The 16,914-nt window shown below is 42.0% G+C and overlaps 1 protein-coding gene across 1 annotated transcript in view; it reads left to right on the top strand.

Moving 5' to 3' along the window:
* The first annotated feature begins 766 nt into the window (after nucleotides 1–766).
* The window catches only part of adgrb1a (adhesion G protein-coupled receptor B1a), a 97,963-nt gene continuing 81,815 nt past the window's right edge, over nucleotides 767–16,914 (top strand). Inside the window, exon 1 of the mRNA XM_076148513.1 lies at nucleotides 767–1,502. Within this exon, the coding sequence (XP_076004628.1) occupies nucleotides 767–1,502 (736 nt within the window). The remainder of the gene's footprint in view (nucleotides 1,503–16,914) is intronic.

The raw sequence follows: 16,914 nt of genomic DNA, 5'->3' as shown, positions 1-16,914 counted from the left end.
GAAGTAAAACAGAAGTGTAAAGCAAGAAATGAACCAAAAGTGAAAAATGGTGCTATCATCTCTTCAATGTGTATTTAATGCCAAAACAGAATTGTTTTGGCTTTCATGAGTAAAAACAAAGAACACTATCAATTGTGGTGTTGTGGTCGCTGATAAAACAGAGTAATGAATGACTGCAGGTGTTCCCTTTTTGTAATTAATACTCTTATAATTGGACAAATTAATGAGCTGGCGGATGAAATATGAGGGCAGACATCTGAGGAAAGCAGTTGTCTCTCAGGAAGAGACCAATTTGAACCTGTGTAATGAAGAAAAACGAAATCATTCCTCCCTCCATCTGCTTTCTATTCAACCTGTTCTGCTCTTTGGGGCTGAGTTGTGCCTGAGCCTCTGCAGTTTGCACAAACACTAACAGCTAATAGAGATTTCTCATTGCAGAGATAAATAGAATCAGTGTAATCAGATTCCGTTGTCGGATCAGATACAAAGTGTAATTCATATCTTGTCTCTTCCATTTCACAGATTCTGGCGAATCTCTGGGCCAACTAATGCCAACCATGGGCAGATCGCTGGACCTTTGAGAGCATCTTCCTTCCCCTCCTTCTCTTCCACATCCTGTTCCTCTCCCCCTCTTCCTCCTTTTCTTCTCCCCTTATCCTCCACTCCTAGAGGTGGAGTGCTGCAGACACTAGTAAAGCGACCAAAGCCAGTATTTGACCAGCAATCTGTGAAACCTGAATCCTTCTTCTTCAATCATTGGTGAACCATGACAAGCATCATTTCTCAGATACCTGGCCGGGTGAGTTGGCCTCTGCCAGTGCTGCTGCTGTATCTTGTCTCTGTGCTACTGATGGAAGGTTGGTGCTCCGCAGCCCCCTCAGGCCCAGAGTCTGACTCCTGCTCCACATTGGTACAAAGTCGTTTTTTCGGCTACTTCCTGTCATCATCTGTGTTCCCCACGGTGCCTTGCTCCTGGACTCTACAGAACCCAGATCCACGCCGTTACACCATTTTCATTAAGGTAACAAAGCCCACTGAGAACTGCGTGCCATCCCAGCTTCGTACATTCCAGTTTGAATCCTTCCTGGAGACCACCCGCACCTACCTGGGCATGGAGAGCTTTGACGAGGTGGTGAGGCTGTGTGATTCGTCCACCCCAGTGGCCTTCTTGGAGGCCGGGAAGCAGTTCCTTCAAATGAGGAAAGGAGCTTCCCGGGCGGGTGTGTACATCATGGATGGTAATGGCGATTTCAAGACGGAGTACCTGGTGGTGGGGAAGCGCAACCCCAGCATGGCTGCTTGTCAGATGCTGTGTCAGTGGCTGGAGGACTGCCTGGCCTCAAGCACATCAAACAGACCCTGTGGCATCATGCAGACACCATGTCTGTGCTGGGAGCCACCGCCACAGCTCAGCGAGGGACAGAGCTGTTATCATAATGGAATTTACTTGGAAAACTGTTTGCCCAGTATGAAAGAGAATGAAAAAGACGCTGAGATGAACGGTGAGTAGAAACACTTTATTGAATCCATAATCCACCGTAACTTCTTCAACCATATACTTAAGTCAAGGACAAGAATCGCACTGCAAAACCTTGTAGCATTTCATTCACTATTATTTTCTCCATCACGAGTGCATCTCGCTTATTCCATGACTCAAAGATTCAACAAGAGAAGATGTGTTCAAATGACACTGTGTAAAGAAACTTCACGACAGTACTTGCGTATGTTTTGAGACAATTTGTACTTCAAATTTCAGTTACTTCACTAAATATCTGAAAGAAAATGTATGCTTTTACTTCACCTCTATTTTGCACAGCCCACACACACAAGGGCCATGCTGCTCATGAGCCTGTTGAGGGTTTGTCAGTGGGGAAAAAAAATAACCACACAATGGAAGGCAGTACGAAAACATCACCATCAGACCGTAGGTGAACTGAGGGCAAGTACCAGTTTGTGATGAGCAGAGATGCTGTCTCAGTGCACACCTGCATCATGACCGGATCATGAGCTTAACATGAGCATTGGCTGAATCAAGAGTCAGCTAGCTTCACGTCTTTAACGAGACCACATCACAGTTCCTTTATTTAGTAGATGTCTGACTACATCATAAGAACAGGAACTATCAAGCTCCTATTCTTACTAAATTAAAAAAGGTTTCATGGAAGTGATTGATTAGTAACTGTTTTTCCTCATCCAGATATACTCTGAGTATGGTTTTAAAGACGTGGAGTATTCACTGAGATTAAAGATTTCTTTTCATCTAAAGACACAACCACAATGTATAAATACCACAGGATAAAGACATTATTTAACATTTACTTGCAATTCACACAATTATTATATCAGTACATTTATGATCCAATAAATACTCCTGACACTTAACATCAGCAGTAGGGTTGCCAACTGTCCTGAATTTTGAGTCTGCCAACTTTCTCACCACCAATACATCCCATCTCATACGGGACAGTTGGCAACCCTAATCAGCAGCCAAATGACTTTGTTGTACTTTTTCTGTACTTATAACTGAGTCATTTTGTAATGTGATATTGCTATTATTCCTACTATTATACAACATTTAATGAAAAATTAATGATAAATCAATGAAATTATGTAAAAACAAGATTATTGTTTTTTTTTTTTGTTTTTTTTTAAGTTTATTTAGTGTTTACATGCTAGGCTGTAGCAAGATGGACCCATACAGATCTGTGGAACAAAATTCATGACATGTGGATGACATCGTTTTTCATGGATCTCTATCCTATAGTAACTTCCGGGTGCCTCCTCACATATCAGTTGGTAGCTTGCACAAGTCGCCCCATAACATCATAACATGAAATGAACCCCCAATAACATCAACACAATGACACAGGGACCTTGTTGGGATATTTTATTTTTTCTTTCCCAAAAAAAATCATTAAATCTTGTACTGCATGTAACTCTGTATGTGCCTTACAGTTATCTTGCTTACTGGAACTGTTCTCTGAAATGTCCTCAGACAGCTGCTGGCCTATAGGAAATGTTGCTGTTGCCGTTGCTGTTAAATGTTGCACGGACTAACAGCTAAGATTACCTTTGTTCCTTGGTAAAACAATGTCTTTCGAGTAACAGCCTTTTTGACAAACCAAGTAATTGTATTTCCCTTTTGTCTGACCCCAGAAATAAGACAATTTAAACATGCTCTCGACAAAATGATAGAGAAATTGACATCATCAATAGCAATTTGTGCTACTGATCTGGCAGAGTGCAAAGGGGTGCTATGAGTAAAGTAGAGGACAGAGAGAGAACAAACGAGTCCTGAGACAGATGGAAGGTTTGGGATTTCATCTGATGGAAGGGAGCTCCATGACCTTGTGAGGTCGGCGCCATATTCTGTTCTTCTGTGGTCTGCAGAGAGACACTGAATCGGCCATCGGGAAGCCTTTGGAAACAGGAGAATTAAATGTTGATATTAGATAGCTTTGGGGATGCTCAGAGCGGTGTGTGTGAGTGTCTGTGAGGTGGGGGTCGGTGGGGGGTTGTAAAGAGAGGCAGATAGAAAAAGAGAGAGAAGCAGCAGAAATTTGATGGGATAAGGGCCTGTGCCTTCAACTGTAATTGTGTGCTGCTTGATCCCCCTCCCCCCCACCAGCAGACAGGGTGTGGACTGACATCTCCATCATGGCTTTGTCAGAACCATGGCCGCAGGGATGAAACATTTTCCAGTTGCCCCCATCCCAACCTTTTTGCCATTTTGCCGGCGATCCTTCCTCTGCTTCTCTCAGTCACTTCTTATAATCAGCCCATGGTTTTATTCTCTTGGCACACCTCATTCCCTTCCCCCTCCTTTTTCTGTCCTTCCCTGAGCCACCATTTCTCCCTTCCTGGGCTGTTAGTGGGCTGATACTGAGCCAGTCGTGGGAAGCCAACCAAGCAGAGAAGATGTTGCGGTGGGTATGTCCTGCTTTATCCTCCTCCAGTCTCCCGAGCAGCTAATATCCCCTTGATGCCCATCCTCCTCACCGCTACTTATCACACTTATGTAATCCAGCTTCTGGTGCTCAACTGCAGGGTGTGGGCTGTTTGTGCCTCAAGGTGTGAAAAATAAAATGGCAATATACCATCTACTGTCGGCATGTGTAACGATACAAAGAAAAGGGTGCATTGTAGCTCATTTTCTTCCTCTCTGTGCCGCAGCCCACATGGGTAAAACACATCTGAGATGATAATCCCAGATTCACAGAGAATGAGGAGAACTGTGATGAGCGCAAATGGAAGAAGCCAGCAGCCTGTGTATACAGTATTTGCCTGTATGGATTGAATTTGAAGATGAAGGTGAGGCGTGGCTGGAGAGATGTGATGAATTCTGTGTGGAAAAAGGTCGGGGAGCAAGGCAGTTGTGGCCTAGTAATGGAAAGGTGATAGTTATGAGTGATAAAAGGAAAGCTAAGACGCATAGAGACAGACGGGTGGAGAGAGCCAGAGAAAATGTGGAAGAGGAGAGTGAAGAGGCTGACAAGAGCTGAGAGGAGTGTGTGTGAGGGAAAGCAGGCTTGATGAGGTGTGGGTGGGTGAAACCCTGGACAGCTGGACCCGTTTGTCTCAGCACCTTCAATCTCAAAGGACTTCAGTGTTATATATTTTATAGCATCCTTTGGTCCCCGAGACGTCACCACCATCTCGCCACAGTCACAGTTTCAGGTGCTGCCCTGCCCTGTAGCAGATGGAGGGGCAAGACCTGCAGTCAGCACCATGTCTGCTCATGTCCAGTTGATGGAAACAAGACAATGCCTCACAGAGGAAGAGTCTGGCCCCCTATTGGCAGAGTGAGCAGCTCACCAAGGGTCTGCCCGTCTGGACCCTGCCGTGCCTGCAAAAATGGTGCACAAATAAAAGTTAAAAAAAATTATGTTAAGTTATTTTCCCAACACAATCACGCACGCGCACACACACACACACACACACACACACACACACACACACACACACACACACACACACACACACATAAAACATGTCCAAAGAGTATACAGTGTCAGGGCAGCTAATTAGTTGTCCTGGAAAAACAGGCTTTGCATGATAAGCAGGACAGCGCATATAATATGCAGAAAGAACACATGATGGCTGACAGACCAGCTGGCTACAGCATCAATCACAGCCAATAAACAACGCTGCATCTCTGAGTTATATCTTGATGCCTAAATGCGGTAACAAAGCCTTTTATTTTAAGACTGGAGAAAGCTGTGCGCTTGTATTATACTGTGTGACATACCGTGTGTCAGGAAAGCTGTGGGCAGGAGGAAAGAAAAGGTTTATGTGTTATCAGTTCAGTCAGATTACAGACTATATGAAAGTCTGTCAGACCCGTGACAGCAAAGGGGCATGTGTTCTTCTCTCTGCTGACTGATCACAGGTGCTTGTGAAGGGCAAATTACATTTGCACTGTGTAACCACTGATGTGAATTTAAGTGGAGTGTGTCGAATACAAAACTAAGTCACTGCATTTAAATGCATGTTAAAACTTTGATTACGTTTCAATTAAGGCCATTTTGATTGTTTCAAACAAGATGTAAACACCATAATGAGATTGGGAGAAACACATGTTTGCTCACTCTGAATAACAGGCCCAATGTCATGAAGACACAGAGAGCAGGATGCAAGTGCAGAGAGAGTGAAGGAAGCACCAAAAACAAGCAAATGACTTGAAATGAATGCTGAGCAAAATAACTGAGACAAGTCAAGAGGAAAAACAGACACAGGCTTAAAGTTCAATAGTGATCAATCAAAGACTCAGCTGGATTTAGCACCTCAAAACATGTGAATCAAACAGTGTGAGTCAGCTGTCCAAGTATAAGGAGGCGGTGGGTGAGTTGACTGATCAGAGATGTTTTCAACCGTCTTAATGATCAAGTGTGTGTGTGCGTGCGTGTGCGGGGCTGAAGGTCATCTTGAAGGACATTTCCAACCTGCATTTGACAGTGAAATGTCATACTTTTTGCAACCTCAATCTTTGTAAATTCAGGCTACATAACCCGAACCATAACCTTCACCCTGAAAACATATTGGAGAATGCAAGTCAGAAATTGCAGAAACAGTGCTCTGTGAATCTGTGAAGAATTACCTTGTGGTGCATTTCCTCACCTAGAGTGCTCTGATGATGCCTGCATGATAAGTATACGTACATCCGTGGGTTAGTGAATAAAAGAATCTTGTCAATTTTATCCATGTATATATCATCTGTCTTAATCACAGCACATTTTTAGAATAGTGTGCATGTACACTTAATGAGTAAGTGAGTGTGTGTGTGTGCCCAGTGTCCCTTTGTCCCTATAATGTGATACACAGTACATGACAATTTCATTATCTGCTCTCGAAGTGATCAATACTGATCAATATAAACGTATTGATTATAATGTGACCTTTTAATCAATGTTTTTTTCCTGAGAATGCTGATAAGTGATAGCTCAGCGATTACATTATCGATCATTTCAACAAAACATTAGTCCGACTTGGTTGCTTTATTCCACCAGTACTGTCAATCTAAAATGTATTTTGGTAGAGCTGCACAGTGTGTTATTATACACGTGTGTGTGTGAGGTGTGATTTGTGCCACTGTGTGCAACAGGAAAGGATTGATTTGTTAGCGCTCAGTGGACAGCAAGGGAGTCAGTGACTGATTAGATGATTGATCAGAGACGCAAGGAGAAAAAGAGACAGTGAGTAGTGCACATGGAGGAAGAATGATGAAAAGGTGAGGAGAGTGAAAAGGCATGTGACTCAGCGCCAACTGAAGACCAGATAGAAAAAGGTTTGAGAAAGAAACCAAAAAGTAATGTGACGTCGACAAAGGAGAGGAAGCAACCGGACTCTTTGCTTCATGTCATGCAACCACACACTTCCTGTTTCGATCATGAATGAAGGAATGATCAATACTGTTGGGAATAGGTCAGTTCTCTCTATGAGGAGATGGAGGGGGGCTGCATCATATGGTTGAAAATTGGATAAATGCATGTAGATGTTCATTTGTTATGATCATAAGTCACTTGTACGTTTATCTTCACAGTTGACTTTACTTTTAGAATATAAAGCAAAAGCATTTCATGATGCAGAAACAAAACATAAAGTAGGTTAATAGATCTGTGAGTGCCAGGACTCTCACGCTACTTTCAGACTCATCAAAGACAGCCTTGGCTGTTTCCCTGCTCCTGGGAGCTGCTTTGTTGACACTCCCTGTGTGAAGCTAAGTGGCAGAACGCTTCAATAAACACATTTTTAACCTAATCTGCAGGGTTTGAGTATTTCTGTACCTGACAATAGCCAACAAATTTTGTTGGGGGGATTGTGCGTGTGCGTGTGCGTGTCCGTGTGCGTGTGTGCACTCTCAGACCGTAGTTGCAAAGCTCAAAGAAGGGAAATTAGTTATTGTTTCTAAAGAGAATGTCATTGGTTTCTGAGCGAGCAGCACTAGCACTGCTTATGATACTGGGCCGCACAACTAATGTCCCCAGTGTGCTGTCAGTGCCTTACATATTGTGGCTGTGTTTACTATAGTTGTTGGTGCTTGAAGATATAAAGAATGATCTTGTCTTTTCTGTCTTTCAAAGGAACTTGCGTGACACCACAATACATATTTCTTTTTCTATCATCATGTTCAGCCCAGGGGAATTCACCCTTCCATGAAGGACTGAGTGTTGTTTTTCCTTTTTTTCATGGCACTTGTCTGCTGGTTCTGCTTTGATGTTTTTCTCAAATAATGATTTGGTACTGAAATTGGAGTGTCGTGCTTATGGCAATGACAGCATGACACTCAACAAGCTGTGATCTGTTAGTGTGTGTTTGTGATCTTAAGCTCTGTGTTATGTGGGGTTGTGTGTCATGTTCAGGGGAGAAGCAGAGATTATGTATAATATATATTTCGCTTGTGTTTTCAGCACAGAATCAAGCACCGATCAAGGCAGTGTGCTTTGAAAAATGTTTCTGCAGAAAATGTGTGCAACTGGCCCCAGATCATTAGGCACCCATTATATAATGCCCTGCAACATTATGGAAACACTGATGGTCCTGAAAGTATAATAGAAGAGAGGGATGGATATGAGTGTTAAACCTGTGGGAAACAGGACTGGTAGTGAAACTTAAAATGATCTGTAGCTGTAGGACCCCATTTGGACTGTCACTTTTGAGATAACAATTTACCTTTAAAAACTTTAATTGAGGCTCTGTACCATTGTTTGCCTTCTCTGCAATGAAGTAATAAAAACAAGAAGAAAAAAGAACAAAACAAAGCTGATGCAGAATGTGGATTGCGCTACATTATGATATATGTGCCATATGTGTGCTGGCAGACTCCAATGCTTAAAGTAACCTTGGTAGTAGAAGTTGGAGTAATGGTAGGTGAGGTGAAAAAGGTACAGATATTGGTAGTTTTTTATTTATATTTTTTGGCAGCCAGTTGTTCCATGCATCTGCATGTTGTTGTATGTGTGTGTGGGCTCTCATTGTTTGTGCTTTATGTGTGGATGCCACTGAACTTTTGCTCTGGTCCTTGGTGCGTTTTACATATAACAGATAAAGAGACAACAAAAAACAACATTTAAAACAACATATAAAAACAGCAGCTCGGCAAATAATTAAACTAAAAACACACTGAATTAGATAAATTAACTAAATTGAATACTCTTAAATAAAGTGTTAAAAACATGCAGGGGTTTATTGTAATAAATTAACTACATTGAATACTGTTAAATAAAATTAAGTGAACATGTGGGGGTTTATTGTGTGGCCAGTGGAAGACCCGGGCCTTGTTGATGAGGCCCACTGCAGAGGGAAAGAAACTGGATTTGTGGTGTGAGGTTTTGGTCCTGATGGACCTCAGCCTCCTGCCAGAGGGGAGGGTTACAAACAGTTTGTGTCCAGGGTGGGAGGGGTCGGCCAGAATCTTGCCTGCCCGCTTCAGGGTCCGGGAGGCGTACAGGTCCTGGAGGGACGGCAGGTTGCAGCCGATCACCTTCCCTGCACAGCGGATGATATGCTGCAGCCAGCTCTTGTCCTTGGCAGTGGCTGCAGTGAACCAGATAGTGATGGAGGAGGTGAGGATGGACTCAATGATGGCAGAGTAGAAGCGTACCATCATTGTCTTTGGCAGGTTGAACCTCTTCAGCAGCTGCAGGAAGAATATCCTCTGCTGGTTTCCCCAATTCCAAAGATCATATCAGTTAGTAATTGGAGTTTGAATCTGGCCATAAATTTTCATCTGAACCCAAAAAATGTGGTTGGTGGTTTCATTCCAAAGCAAAAGCAAACATGATGAATTAATTTTTGACCAAATCAGACAGTATATGTTTCATTATAATTGTCAAACGCTAAATGTTAATGCTGAATATTATTTCACTTATTTCACAATAAAGTGACTTTGTCAATTCGTCATTATCTACTGTGAACATGCTATAAATGTTAGTCTTACAATGACTTAAGATGTGTTTCTCCCACTGTTAATGGAGTGAAGACTGCGGTTGTTGATCCAGCGACAATTACAATCCTCTCCTAGAACTTCTTACAGCAAAGATGAAGACGTGAATACTGCTGAGCACTGTTTAATTAAACTCAATCAATGTTGGTACAAATGACAAATACCCTTGCTTACTTTCTTAATGAATAACTGGTCTTGCTACACTTATAACCCCCTACTGGACTGGCGTTGTTCTAATATTAGGCTTTACTGCTTATACCCCACTGTCACTGCTGCTGGGGACACACAGAGCAACAATCTGACTCGCTGAGCTGAACTTGAATCCCCTGCCCGACCTGTGGTTGTGTAGTCAAAAAGTGTCCCATGTGCATGCTCAATATGTTTCATTTGGGCTGAAGCAGCTTGTGGCTGTGTGTTATTCCTTCTAATTCGTCAGTCATTGTTTTGAACCCAATACATGGTGTTAAAGTTGTTGATTTGGACCGAGTCAAACAAGAGAAATGGAAGAAGGAAGAAAAGTAAAGTTATTCTGATTCAAGGCACATATTAGTCTCCTTAGAGAAAAGAGAAGAAGCTGGCCTTACCACAACGCCCTAACGCTGATAGATCGCAAAATGGAAGGCTTGCAGCCGCAACAGAAGCTTCATCCGAATATGGCAATAAAAGACAATACTGGCGGATTTATAGAGATATTTGAATTGTATTCTGACAGAAAGTCGGAGAAGATTGGCTGGATGTGTGTAGCAACTTTGTGTTGACTGAGGAGGGAGATAACATGAAACTAAAAAATATAGTAGATGTTTGAGCATTACTTTATTCCAAAATGAAATGTGATTTATAAGACACAATTTTTATTGGGGACAGAAAGAAGGAGACACAGTTGATCAGTATGTGTCAGAGTAGAGACAAGAAAACAATCTGTGCATTCAGTGCATTAATATTAGCTGATAAATGATAGAATTGTATTTGGAATCCTTGATAATACACAGTGTGACAGAATGCTTAGAGAGCAAGAATTGGACCCAGGAAAGGTGTTAGCGCCATGCAGAGCCACTGAGATGGTTGAGTCACAGGCTGGAGATCTTGTGAATGAAAGCTGTGCTGTAGACCTGTTGATAAAGCAGTGAGGAAGAACACAATGAAAACATTGTGACAAACAGGAGGAACTAGGAACACAAGTTCAAGCTGTGTGATTGTTGAGGAAATCAACATCCACCAAAATATGGCTTGCATTCGGAAAACCTGCCACATTTGCCATAAGACAAATCGTTATATGCATGGTGGCGATAATAAGGAGAACAAGTTAAGTTAAGTACAATTGTGATTTGCCACAATCCAAATGGGTTTCAACTGCTTAGCATCTATTATCCCTGAGAATGAATATGAGCTAACAGGCTGTAGCCATGGTCCAAGCTAGATGATGCTAAAGTAAAGGTCACAGGCTATTCAGGGTCTGATATTCTTGTGAAAAGAAAATGCTGACCTTAAGTGACATGAATATGTTGTGTACACATTGCCATTTATTGTGGTGCTGTAATGGGTTTAGCTGCCTGTGAAGGACTCGGGCTGGGTATGAGGGTCCCTTTGACAAAACTGGGCCTCTGGTGATACACTTCAATATCAGTCAAAAGCAGAGCTAGACAGAAGGACATGTCTTGAAATGATCACATGCCAGGTTGGGTTCAAACTAAATTCCACTGTAAACTTTGAACCCAATCTGTCTGTGTGGGCTGTCTCGTTGAGATGCCTTTTAAACAAGAAAAATTAATGGGAATGGAATTAAGAAGAAGAACATGCATGATAACATCTCACAAAATACTAATTGAGGAGCCAGTGTTGAGAAATTATGAGCATGCAAAAGGCCCATGAAGATATCATCTGTTGTGTTGCAGACAGGTAGGTGGAGTTCTGCATATATATGAATAGAGAGAGAAGAGGAGAGATGTGCACCTTGTGATGACTCACAGAGCTGACATGCAAACTATGCTACTAGGCCTGTGCGCCTCTTTGAGACAGAACAGGCATGTTGTTTTTACAGCAGAATGCATTGAATGTGCACACAAACTGGCAAAAAAGGCTAAGTACATCTGGCCCTGAGTCTAACGAGTGTCAGTGAATCTAAGTGAAGCTGGGGTCTGTACTACGAAGTGAGATTAATTGGGTTGGTAACTAAGGTAGAGTCTCAAGTCTGAGTTATCAATGTCAACAAGTCTGACTCACTTCTCATTGCCCTCTGTCGCCAAGGTAAGTTATGCTCCACAGCAAGCCTAGTTTTAGACCAGCAAATGCTGGAGCTCAAATATACAGTTCCGCCTCTTGACCAATCACCTTGTTTGAAAAATAGGGTCACCGTTCCTGCAGGATCCCCTTGATGTATCTTTGGGGGGTCTCCACAGGGCGGGCATGGATATTTAGATAACAGGTAACATCCGCTTTGATTGTAGTCTTGCAAATCTGAGATTGCAACTAAAACAATAATGATGACTATAAAGCTTAGTCTAAGGCAGGGTGGGCAGGCCCCGGGGGGCATGCGACTCTTGGCGGGCTGACGTGCGGCTCGGCTCCAGCTCGAGTGCTCACAGATTTTTCTCTTGTGAAGAATTTTCATATTGTAAAATAAACATCTGAAAATTAATTTGCTATGTTTGGCAATACAGAGAAAAAGCTGTCCGATTTTAATGTTTATTCATATACATTTTGTCATCACGCTATCTTGAGAAATGTCTTTAGTGAGGCAACACATTTATTTATATAGCACATTTCAGCAGCAAGGCAATTCAAAGTGCTTTACAATAAAATATTAAAAGCATCAGGAAAAGTAAAGGAAATATAATTAAAAACAGAAAAATATACAGAAAATTAAAACTAGTTTACCCCGTAGTAACGTCATAAGAGCGCATGGCTCCTTTAATAAGAGAAACGCAGGTATCGCGTCTTGGTGTGTGTGTGTGTGTGTGTGTGGACAAGCAAGAGAGAGACCTGTAGTACGAATAGCAGTGGCAGGAGCTATGAATGTCAGGGTTACAGGTTACAGTATGAAGATATGAATGTACAGTGTGCCAGCGACTGGTGAAAATAAAGCTGCCAACTTCCCAAGAACAACCGAGTTTCCTGTGCATTATTCTGCTGCTGCTGCTAGAAAAGGTGAGGGGATTAACCCCGAAGTCGCTGAGCATCACCCTCGGCCCCGTAGGAAACATCTTCCCTGTGCTCATCGACCACGGTTTAGGAGCCGAACAGGAAAAAGGTTAACAGTAAAATTAATGTTCCAAACATGAAACATTCTAGTGTGCACACGCAGTGTCAGAGTGTTACTAGCCAGACTAGCATTAAATACTGACGTAATCGCCACGGATGCAGGAAAGCGTAAAACCAAATCAAAATATGAAGATGAGCAGCGGACGTTTTAGCTGCGCAATTGTCTCTCTGTCTCCCCTACAGGGCGTGTCATGCTGGTGCAGTGAATGCTTATTATGGGTTGGGACGGTCTCTCGCTCACTCTCTTCCCATCCGCTCTTGCTGGCAGTCACTGAGCAGCTCCACGTTGTGCCTTGCTGGCACACTGCACTTTTTGGTTATATTTTGAACATTCTTTATTGGTTAATCTTTAGGGCATAATCTTAAACAATTGTCATTTGTTTCTGGTTCTTTTCCCATCAGTTATGTGTTGTCAGGGTTTTCTACCGCCACCTTTCTCTCTTGTATTTTGATTTATTCTCCGTCACCTCTTCTCTATGGCTTTCTTGTTATGTTGAACCATTTCATGCCATTGATGGTCTGGTAACAGTGCGGCTCTTCAAAATGCTATTGGGTTTTGTTGTGGCTCTTTAAGCTTGACTGGTTAGTCACCCCTTGTCTAAGGTATTGATCACAGATGATATTCAATCAACAAGATAGAGTTATGATACTGAAGACAAATCAAGTCCAGCTTTATATAACAGGACAATACACAAGTGCATGCCGCATGTGACCCATCTTGTTGCTATAGGCTCGTCTTTGCTGACACTCCCGTGCACCTGGCCTCATTAAGAAAGCCAGTGTCAACAAAGTCTGACAAAGCCTGATTGCAGAGTTTAGATTTTGACTGACCAAGCCCATGTTTCCTTCCTTCAAAAACATTCATTATCATCAAGACACAGAGTAGAGGCGAGTTGCCTGAAAGACTTTACCCATTTTCTTATTTTCAGGATATAGGTCTTAAGCTCAATGGGTTGGGAAGTAGAGCTGAACCTACATGCTCTGACTTTTGGATCTCCTTACTGTTTGTCCTGCCTCTGAGGTTTGTAGATATAAATGTTGGGCTGCCTGTTCTTGTTTGGCGGGACCCTTGGTTATTGTAAGGCAGTGAGTTTTTAGGCTCATAACAACAGGTTTAAGTACAAAAACAATTGCCTGATGTTCCAGCGACCACTGCTGTTTGCAAATGTGTATGAAAGCAATAAGCGTGGGGAATCAAAAGCGGAAGTCTCATTGCAACTGCCACTGGCTAGTTTCCAAGAAGACATGAGAGCAGATTTCCAGGGTATGAGAATACCTTTTCATTTCTCATTTCATTTCTCTTCTCAGATTCAAGCATGGCTTGTTAAGATTATTTTTACATTAGTATTATTATAAGTTGTAGTATAATTGACTATTTCCAAAAAATACCTGCCTCTGTGTGGAGAAATCCTATTAATTAAAATACATATCCAGTGTTATAGAAAAATAAACAAATATTAAAAGACCATGCTAAAATGTACCAACATGAACTAAGAAGGAAGGAGGACACTCTCATATTCCCTCCTGACTTGTACTTTTTCTCTCTTGTTGCTGCTGCTGAGGATGATGAATGTGAGAGTCGGGCCAGCAGAACCACATTGTTGCTAAACTAAGACATTTCCAGCCCGCCTCCATAAGGAGCACAGAGGAATCATAAAGCAAGTCTAATGCATTAGCTCCTCCGTACAATCATGGACACACACAAGTGGTGCGCACACATGAACACATACGCAACACTTATAGGCACACACATATTCAAATGTTGCATCCAAGGAATGGCACATATACTTGTTCAACCACGCACTGGTCCCCAGTGACTAACTGTGGGTGGCTGACTGAGGGAGAGAATAAAGGTGATTGTTTATGTGTGTGTGTGTGTGCAGTATGTGTGGTGGGGGAGAGGTGCAGTATTCACCACAGGGGGCGCCGTGTGGGCAGTAAAGAGGGATGGCAGTGTGATGCTCTTTGTAGAGGTCACTCAGCCTGCAGGGAGTGAAGCCTGATCGTGAAGTTTTTATATGGAGCCTCAGATGGAAAGCATCCAGACAGAATGTGACCTAAAAGCTACATTTTGTTTTAATTAAATCAACACTCCTTCTGCAGATGTCACGCAATAGTTGCAAAATGCAATGCAAAACATCAGAAAGATTTGACTTTTGATTTGACCTATTTGAAATTAACTGTTGACTGCACAGTGTAGTGCACATCAGCTGTATAAGCATAGATGGGATTGGGGTTATATGCAATACAATTAATGAAAATGGCTGCTCAATGGGCATGACTCAGTTTTGCATGATTTTTTTTGCAGACCCCAATATTCAGAATTAAAATTGATGAATTTTAAAAAACATGGCTACTGAGCATGCTTGATTATTACCATGTGTCTGTTAATGTAGAAAGACATTTTGATTCAGACTGGAAATTCATAGAATACTAAATTTAGCAACCACAAATTTAGAGGACTGCACAGTTTTGTTGTCTGAGGTGTCAGTTGTTTTGTATTTAAGGCATATTGAACGTTTTCAAGTGGAATATATCATTAAGGGACCATTGCAGCCACTTCATGAATGCAGAACTTAATATTTTCATAAGGTTTAATACAGTGACCTCACTGGAAGATTCTAGTCTGTACCAGCTCAATCTGGTCTTTGTCAAAGACAATGTAAAGACAGTTGAGGAATCGCCTCTGTTCTTCCTTCGGGCTGCCCGTCAAGGCAGCCTATCTCTGGTCCCTCTGCACACTGCCTGAGGCTTTATTAAACATTCATGTTTTAATTAAGCAATTTTACCGCTGCTACTTACAGGCTGATGATAAAAGTGCTGCTGCAGGTTGTGCGAGGTGAGCAGACAAATGTATATATCTGTGAGTGAGTGAGTGTAAAAGTGTCAAACACAAGAGACCATTAATTTGCTGACATAAAAAGGAGTGTGCAGATTAGAGAAAAGACAAGATTAACTTTTTTATGAATGTCCTTCTTCATCACTTTTGTCTCACAGCAGGAGATTGGATGATGATGATGGTGATGGTGATGATGATCATGATGATGGTGATGGTGATGGTGATGATGGGAAGTGATAGGGATTCCTCTTTTTCTGTTGCAGGGTTATCAAATTACAACTGTCCATAACTATTTTGACTTGCACTTTGAGAGTCTTTCTTGCTCCTACAACACATTATGGAGTAAAACATTGTTACAGTGGTAGAGGTTGACATGAGAGGCTGTTAATCTCAGGTTGGCTGGCCTCGGACAGAGTTTCTAAGATAGATCAAATCAAGTCTGCACACTTGACAAACGAGAGAATGGAGGTGATGTGAGGAAATGACTTACAGTTGCGTTCAACTTGAATGAATACAGGAATGCTTCTTTCAATGGACTATTTCCCATTCAAACTTCATGACAAACACACTCCGTGTTGAGTTTTCTCAGTTTGCCTATTCGGGGGTGTTTGTCAGGTTACAGCTGCATTCAACTTGAAAGAATACAGGAATCTTCATTGGACTATTTCCCATTGGGAGACTGCTACATTTTTAATAATGAATTTGATTTGGTGTTATTGTCTATTTTACACTTGATCAGTGTTGTTTGTTTTTGAGGATGGTAGAACCGAGGCGATGTGAAATCTTATTCCTCTCAGCAAACTGCTTTGTTATCTAGGCACTCTGTTTATTTTCAAAGAGTGAAGTGTGTGTATGTGTGTGTGTTTGTGTGAGTTCTCCATTGCCAGTCTCCTTGGCTGCAGTAGCAGGACATTTAATGCCAGTCAGACTTTCCCACTGCTGTTCTTCAGATTTGATGACTTGGACAATGAAGATGAATTACCTCTGATCACATGGCAATGTACAAGTTTACTGCCAGAGCTGAGTGAAAAAAAGTGTGTGTGTGTGTGTGTGTGTATTGTGTCATCCACATGCTTCTGTGTCCTTGTTAAGAGCAGGGGGTTGCTCTGCGGGATGACTGCAAAGGCTGCTCTTGTTGGCGATATCACCTAGAATGACACCCTGAGGTGACACACTGTCAAAAGAACACACGCCTACACTAGATAAAGGACACACACACACACAATGCTGTGCAGCTCATGGCCAGAGCCTGTCAAGTTCAGGAAAAGATCTCATTAGTGCAGACATGTTATGTTTCTCTCCCAACAATACACACAAACAAATATACTAAGATAAGATACTTAATTTGTCATATTACATGCAATTCACGATCAAA

The sequence above is a fragment of the Genypterus blacodes genome, unplaced genomic scaffold (assembly GCF_046128005.1).
Source record: "Genypterus blacodes isolate CSIRO-AG114 ecotype Tasmania unplaced genomic scaffold, CSIRO-AGI_Gbla_v1 ptg000040l_1, whole genome shotgun sequence".
NCBI lineage: Eukaryota > Metazoa > Chordata > Actinopteri > Ophidiiformes > Ophidiidae > Genypterus > Genypterus blacodes.
This window is presented reverse-complemented; position numbering and strand designations above follow the sequence as displayed.